Raw genomic sequence first — 8,620 nt, forward strand, 5'->3', positions numbered from 1 at the left:
AGTTGCTGCATTTCCACCAAAGGGTGATTTTGTCCTCTAACTTTTCACTTATTACAGAACTGTTTAAGGCTGAAAGAGGTACAATTATACAATCTTTAACAAAAAAAACAAAGATTGGAGGAAAAAAAAAAAGAATATAAACTTGCGCAGCAAAACTTCTTTCCTACTATATTAAAATTTCACGACCCCTCAGATTTATCTTGTGGCCCTTTGGAGGGGTCCAACTCTTGAGTTGGGAACGACTGGACGGTCTATGCAAAGTGGTCAAAACTAGTCTCACCTCACCAAACTACAACAATAAAATACCACTAACTGTACACATTTATGTATCAGTAATAATACACTAATCACATTTTTTCCCATGCACTTTTACTTTGATCATAAAGGTTTTAGTAGATTTAGCTGATAATATTAAGATCTGAAAGGCAGGAATCAAACACAGAATCAACACAAAATGAATGTTCCTTAGCTGCTTTAATAAATAGGATTTGAGTACAGCACCGTTGGAGAGTAGCAGCAAATGCACCACATGAACATCCAGTCTGGGTAATAATAATATTATAATATATTTTAATTATCTTAAATGTTTTTATTAACTAAAGTTATTATCATTTCTTAAATTACATGTAAATGTAATTTATTTTCTTCCAGGAGAATTTCCTCATGGGTGCGTGCAAACTGTGACCTAATTTGTGTTTATTATGATATGTAAATAAGATACAGCATATTTTGCCCTCAATATGCAAATATGGGCATAACCTAGTTTCCAATATGCAATAGGGTCCAATGGGCTATTTAATATTCAGATGGAGGCGTGGCCTGGTTCTTTCAGTGTTAAAATGTGGGTGCGGTTTGTCTTCTTCATCAGTATGTATCACTGATTCTGCCAATTAGAATAAGAGGAAGAGGCGTGCTCTATTTTTTACTTTTAATTTATGAAAATGGAGGTGTGGTTGATATGCAGAATGTAAAAAAGAGTGATCTGGCCTGTATTATGTAAATAAGGGAGTGGCAGATATCTATATATAGGCGTGGCCTAAATGCAAATTAGAGTGCAACCCTCTTTGGGTGTAACTTAATCTAAGTCATCTTGCAGAAAGTATGTGTTTCGATATGGCATATTTGAATAGGACTCTTGCTGTATTTTACTTTAATATGCCAGTAATCTGCATCTTATTTGTGTGTTTTCATCAACACATTTTATTTCCAGGACTAAGAGGACCTTTCATGCTGTAAACAGTGTCATCTTCTAGCAGCAAGAATAGTTTGGGATGTTTGCAAACACAGAATGAAAATTCTTTCATCTCCCAGTCTGAAAGCTGTAGCTACATTTGTTTCAGGAAAACCTTGTTTTCTTGATGATGATAATTATGGTAATGAGATAACTACTGAGACCACATTACAAAAAACTCAATTAAAGAGGAACTTTATAGCCCCTGAGTATCTTGTTTTTGCTGACCTCTGGTGGTTAAAGGTCCAGTGTGTAACATTGAGGAGGATCTATTGGCAGAAGTGGAATATAATATTCCTAGGTATGTTTTCATTAGTGTATAATCAGCTGAATATAAGAATCGTAGTGTTTTTGTTACCTTAGCCTGAGCCGCTTTTATCAACAGAGGGAGCGGGTCCTCTTCGAGGGGGTCTGCCATGTTTAACCGACGTGTATTTACAGTAGCCCAGAATGGACAAACCAAACACTGGCTCTTTCGGTGCGCCTCCTAAAGGTTTGGGAGGCGAACAACATTCAGGTAGCCACAAAATCCTACACACTGGTCTTTTAAGTAATAATTACCAAACATTAGCATGCTAAAATTCTAACCTAAGAAGATAACTTGCTAAACTAGCATGTTAGCAGCACTGCCCCTAAGCACAGCCTCACAGAGCTGCTAGCATGGCTTCTTGTGTAAATGTCATTTTTCAATGCTGTAAACCCCATAAACCAGATTCTATTCATTTCTATTGAGAACGTTAGCATGGTGATGATAGCATTCAGCACAAAGCAGACCTGGATACAGCGTTGGAGGGGGGGCTCAGTTCATTCCTATGGAAGCTGCTCAGCCAAACAACTTTGACCAATTTCCCGTATCTTCCATATACGCTTCACATCCAGCGAGCCATGGAGCGCACCGAGACTTCCACCGGCCGAGCTTCCGGTTTAGCCCTCCACTAACTGGAACGGAGATAACCGTTGTAGACTTTAAAATGTTATTGGAGCAAATAGATGAAATTTAGATTTAGCCTCACAGAGCTGCGAGCATGGCTGTAGTCTCCTGTGTTCACTCATTTCTGACTTTCACCTGCATTGTGTTGGGGTAGAAGATATTCAAAACCTGGATTAATTAAATCTGTATTTTTAGATACAACTAAACGTAAATGAAAATAAGTTTTGTTTGTTTGTTTGGAATTTACCCTTTTTAAATTGACCCTTTCTTTAACGTTGATTCATTGAGGGTTGATTCAGCACATCTGTGACAGCTGGACCATCATAGCTTCACATTATCAGAAGGCGGTTTACTCCATTGTGACATCATTATCTAATCTGGAGGAAAGTGTGAAAATATCAAAGTCATTTTAAAAAACAGCTAGTTTACATGGCAGACCAAAGCTGGTTTAAAAGGGGAATTTTTTAAAGGTTTTTCTGCTGTGCCTCACAGCCTGGACCCCTGCCCACCCCCTCCCTGACCTATTCCCTCCCCTCCCCCTGCTCCCCCCCCCACAGACCTCTGTGCAACCTGGCTGACCTGTACGATCTCTGCTGCCACAGTCTGCCTCCCCCTGCCAGCACACCTATTCCCTACAGTCCACCCCCCACCCCATCCACCAGACCCCCCCCCTTCTGCTGTCACATGTGGCCTCCTCCCCCCACTCCACAAATCCCCCCTCAACATGTCAACCCCCTTTCCTGACAAAGCAGTCCCCCCCCCCGCTAACCCCCCTCAATTCTCTCCCCCCCTCCCTCTGTTGTCTACCCCTCCTCCTCCCAGCACCCCCATACACTAACACTAGTCGCCACACCCCCCCCCATGTCACCCCCACCACCTGGTATTGTCCTTTAATGTGGATGCGGTGATCAGAGTGGCTGATCGGCCAAATGAATAAGAAAAAAGTTAAGTAGCAGTATTTGTATCCTATGTCATGCTTTCAATTTATAGGTTCTATTTATTTTTATTTATTTGTCTTCAAATAAATATCTTCTACATTGTTCAGTTGGGTTACTGTGTTTCAGATACCTGAGTTTGTTGCTTGGTCTGTATTTTTTATTTTACACACACACATATCAAAATACTGAGGGAAGAACCTAAATGCATTTGGAAATAAAAAATGGGGAAATTAAATCAATGACAAAATCACTGAAGCCAAAAAGGAAATCAGAGATTTTTATTGTGTGTGTTCATGGGTGTCAGTCTTTCCCAATCCAGATGGAGGAGCTGTGCATACACACAGACACAACCCATTGTCCACACCATTTGTGAGCAGCAGAGAGGGCTGGAGCGTTTGTTTCTGCTATCATTTCACGTTTTTCTTTTGTTGGAATCCTTCTGTTAAAGCAAAGAATGTGTGTATTAATGCGCAGGCAGATGCTCTCTGTAAATAATCCGATATTGAATCCCCCCTGCAGTCCATTCCTGCTGTAATTACACAATGCATTGTTCACATTGCCTCATCACTTCCATTACAACCTACCAACTGCAAATTATTATGGGTAGCGGCAGCTGGAAAAAGCCTGCAGAGCTGGAGGAGCAGCAGCGATGGATGTGATGTGTTGGGGCAGAGCGATGCCTCACTCTAAGAGAGCGGCTGAAAAACGAGCCAGCCGGGAAGAGGAGGAGGAGGAGGAGGAGGAGGAGGAGGAGGGAAGGGGGCTGGTGAGTTTGAGGGAGGGTCAGGCTGAGGTGGCTCTGCTCTGCATACACAGCCCCACTGATATCTTCATTCATTGATTTTAAAGAACACCACCAAGTGGCACAGAGCAGAGATAACAGGACTCAGAGTTTTTGCAAAGGGGGAAAAATTCCAAGCGGGAATGAGAACGTAGCCACATGACGTACCGGTAGTGGAGGCCTTTTGGTGACGTTTAGCATAGATATGACAAACCTTACCTATTTTAGATCATTGAGTAATTGATGATTGATTATCTGCAGCACTCTCCCTGCAGAGCCTATATACACTCCAACAGCGCTGCATCTTTATGTAACTAACGTGATTAGTGGTAATGTTCAATTTATGTCAGAGAGGAGTTGGTTGAGCTGGTGATTTTAAGAGGATGTAGTTTGTGTTTGACAGAAAAAGAGTAGTGATTAACTCAAGGTCCACTTACTAACTCTTCTGGAGCTTTCAACTGCACTAACAAAGAGGTTTGCTCATTGAAACACATCCGTTGACCAAGCATCATATAATGAATGGATTATATCCACAGAGGAAGACCATGACATGCAGCTGAAAGCCCAGAAAAATGTCATAATAGGACCTAGAGTCAAGTTTTTATTTTTTTTATTTGATCAAACTAGAATAAAGAATAATATAAACAGGTAGTGTTGTTTTGGATAGTGGTATTATATAGTATTACTGTTATAATATTATGTTTCCACAGGTTTAGATGTTTTTACTAATTGCTTTATTAATGTTCAATAATTATGTAATCATTTATAATTCCGTTACAGGTCATTAATAATACTGTCATGGTCATCTCGTATCTGTCCATTTAATATAGAGCTACAGCTAGCAGCTGGTTCGCTTAGCTTAGCACAAAGACAAGAAACAGGGGGAAACCACTAGCCTGGATCTGTCCAATAATCAACATGCGATGTGTTTAACATATGTTTACTTTTTTACAAAAACCAAAGAATGAAAATTCGAATTTTCCATTTTACGGGGATTAGCTGCGGAACTATTGTTAGACTCTGAGCAGTTGCCAGGCAACCAGCAGAGACTCCAGGAAGTTACTAGTCTCAGCTAAGAAATAGACTAATACAATTAGCAATTAGCAAAATTGATCTTTAGAGGAAACCTGTGGACAGACCCAGGCTAGCTGTCCAGTCTTTGTGCTAAGCTAACTGGCTAGCTTGTTGTAGCGTTTTTGTAATTATTTGAGAGTGGTGTTGATGTTCACATCGAACTCTACGTAGAGGGAATAAGAGTATTACCCAAATGTCAAACTATTCATTTAACCTTAACAATAATCATTGAGTCATAAACTCTTTATTACTGTCTTATTAACATGTGTAGCTACATTAATAGGATTTTTTCATTATGTGAACAAAATCACATACTTTACATTAATAAATATTATTATTCATTAATAAATATAAAGCCAAAACCTATAAACCCTAGATAAAGGTTGTCTTTCTTAGGTTTATTACAAATATATATATGAGTGTTTTTCATACTGGTACCATCTCAGTCAGCCACTGCAGGCCCGGAACCCCATCAGTCTTTAAACAGCTTCGTAACCGCAGTCAAACACAACAGTTAAGATGTTCATTTTTTATTAAGATTATAAATTTTTAACAAATACTTTCTGCAACAGTTTTACCCGGTGATATACAATTTAGTAAGCACAAAAATACAAGAATAACAACAAAATATGTAGAGAATGGCTGAATACTCTCTTTATTTTGGTACACATAGTGCTCATAAAGCTAATGCGTGGATTCTCAGGTTATGGCTAAAATCATGAGTTTGCCTTTTTAAAACAAAAGGACTAAGATCATTCTCTTACAAAACAAAGTTAAAAAAAAAAAAAAAAAAACACTCACAAAACCAAGACATGTTGGAATTATGAATCGCTGTGGAGGCTTTGAGCAACAACCATGATTAAGAGAGGATGTCAAACGGCCAAAATGAAGCCGGTACTGTTTGCTACCACACACTGGGAGTGGAGGTGAAGTGATGGCCATGTTAATAGCCCAAAAGTGTTACAGAATTTAAGTGTTGGCACTCCATTAAGTGATATAAGCCAGTTGAGTCCATGTACCTCGGAAGTGTTTTTAGGAGGGAGTCTTGAACGTGACAACAAGCTGCTCCGAATGTGCAAGGTCCATTTCAGACTGGAGACGGGGGTGTTTTTCCACAGGGCTGCTCGGCCCGGGACAGGAGGGACATTCAGTCACTTTCGATCCATGACAATAGCTAGCAGTAGTGTGCAGTGGATTTAAGGCAACAGAAGAAAATCCATTTCATCAGTCTCAAAAGTGTATTCTGCATCTCCCACTGTGTAAACAGGAGAGCCTGTACATGATACATATGGCACACACTCTTTCCCCTCCCTGCCAAACACTATTCTCATTAAAATGCTCATTTAAATAGCTTTTTCTTGCAAAAATAAAGTTGATTTAGACGTTGTAGGGGAGACCGGGTTTGGTTGTACCACCTCGTTTCCCTCCAATCAGAAACAAGTGAAGGTGATTTCACCCAGTGCACACCGGTGACTCACAAATGTTCATTAGACAAAAGCTCTGAGGTATAGTCCTTGACACTTATCTTCTGTACAGTCTGAATTGAAGTTTTGGTTACAAGTATGCTAGCTGATGTCAAAGTTGTGAGTTTATCACATGGTATTTTTACTATGGCTGACACTGTGGGGTCAACTGTAACGCAAGCTAAACCTCATTTAGCTAAAAGTTATTTGTCAATGTTTATTGGAAAATGAACATATGTAATGTTCAGAAATGAAGGTGAGGGAAGCAGCACACTTTATATGGGATAAGTTAATTTATAAACTTGTGACAAATTTGTTCACTAATTATTGTGTAATAATTTAAAAATGTCTCTCAGAACATTCCCGTAAAGGTTACTCTGCCAAATGTCCCACAAAGTCCATCTTTTTCTTACATAAAACACTGTGGATATGTAAACTTTCCTCTGGGAACCATAAGGGAACGGGAGCTTAGGAAAATGTTCCCAAACAAGCTGGCAGTAGAAGAAAGTCCTCCACTGGGTTTTGTTTACCAACACTTTGTGAAAAAACATGTTACAACCGACCCCGGTCCCCCCTAAAATAAAGTGTTTGATTCAAAATGCCACAATTGCCCGAGTCCATGCTCCCAGACTGGCCAGAACCTGCTTGCTACAGATCTGTTCCAAGTCCGCCTGTCTGCTCAGCAGCCCTGAAAACCCCGAACCGAAGATGGAGATCAGGTTGGAGATGTTGGAAGTGTCCGTGTAGTCCGGGTGGGAGTACGAACAGTCCTCCCGTTTGGCCCTTTTGCGAGCCGCTGTAAAATCTGACACTTCTTCAACGTCGGAGACACAACAACCGAACTCAACCTTGCGTTTCTTGGCCGGGGACTGCGCGCCCTGGCCGCACTGGAGCGCGTCACAGCAGCAGTCCTGGTGGAGGTAGCCGTTCTCCACCGTGGTCACCACATGCGTGTCCAAGTCCAGCACTGTGGTTTTGTTGCAGTGCGCGCTGCTGTTCGCGGGGAACTGGTCGCAGTGTGACACAGGGGAAGCCTCCATGCAGCAGCTCCGGTAGTACGAGGGCTCCGGCTCTTTGCAGTCTTCCTCACAGCCGGGGAGAGCGCTGGCCGTCCGGGCGTGCGCCGCTGGCTGCGCTGCGTCTCGGTGGCACGCAGAGCCGCACAGACTCGCCTCTTCGCCGCAGCAAGCAGCCCGCGCCTGCTCCTCATCGTCGGCGTCCTCCGCGTCCAGATCCAGCGGGTTGAGCTCCTGGATCTCGTTGCAGACCGTCATCACCTCCTCGTACTGCTGCATCCTGTAGATCTCCGCGTATTTCTCCTTGATGTAGACCTGTCTGGCGTTCCTCAGTACATACGAGACCAGCAGGTTTTTGTGCAGCTTGATCCCCCCTCTCTGCGTCCTGGAGTTATGGATCTTCATTAAGGAAATGGAGATCAGGCTTTGCGCGTCCACTGCGCATTCCATGGTGTTGATCATTGTTATGTACCCCCGGTCCACCTCCAGCTCCTCTCCGGGAGAGGAAAACCGACTGTCGGCTATCTCAATGGGGATCGTTTTGTTCGAGGAGAAAGGTTCAAGTGAGCTCTGTGGAGAAACATCGGACACAACGATCCGCCTCCCGCACAGAGTCAGCAATCATTTGCAGATGGCCTGAAAGCAGAATATATATAGCTAAGACGAAGGATCCGCCCTCTTCAGGGAGAGCCAATCAGCTGCCTGGGATCTGTTGAGTGACAGAGTGGCGCTCTAGAAATATGTGGCTCTCGACCAATCAGCGTCAGGCGGTTCCTCTGTACTATTCAAATTCCACCCAGGCTGTCTAACAGGAATGTCCTCATTTCAGCTTCACCATAGCTGAGACTTCCAGAAAAGCAGTCAGTGTTCCCGGTATAGCCTACATGTTCTTTAGTTCAGCCAGTTAAATTATTCTAAAGTTTGATTTTACATTTTTGACAAAGATAGCTGAAGCATAACTTAGGTTTGTCGCTGACCTGTAGCCTTTAACAAAGACAGACAGACAGAAGAAACAAAGAAATCAGTCTCATTAGGCAAAAAGGAAGATTTCCACACAAAACAATAGTCCTTTAAATCATTTTGTTTTGAGATAATGCAATAAAATGTGTTATTTTTGTGCCAGTATTTCATTGTTCTTAGTTTTGTTCAGTTCAGCACATAAAAACTGTCACACCTTTCCTCTTTT

At 41.9% G+C, this 8,620-nt stretch overlaps 1 protein-coding gene across 1 annotated transcript; it reads right to left on the reverse strand.

The window, feature by feature from the left end:
• Positions 1-5,469: 5,469 nt before the first annotated feature.
• On the reverse strand, positions 5,470-8,073 carry ier5l (immediate early response 5-like). The gene has a single exon (XM_051413552.1). It carries the CDS (start codon positions 7,894-7,896, stop codon positions 7,012-7,014), a length of 885 nt encoding a protein of 294 aa, XP_051269512.1. The 5' UTR covers positions 7,897-8,073; the 3' UTR covers positions 5,470-7,011.
• Positions 8,074-8,620: the final 547 nt, after the last annotated feature.

Source organism: Dicentrarchus labrax, unplaced genomic scaffold (assembly GCF_905237075.1).
Source record: "Dicentrarchus labrax unplaced genomic scaffold, dlabrax2021, whole genome shotgun sequence".
NCBI classification, from domain to species: Eukaryota; Metazoa; Chordata; class Actinopteri; family Moronidae; genus Dicentrarchus; species Dicentrarchus labrax.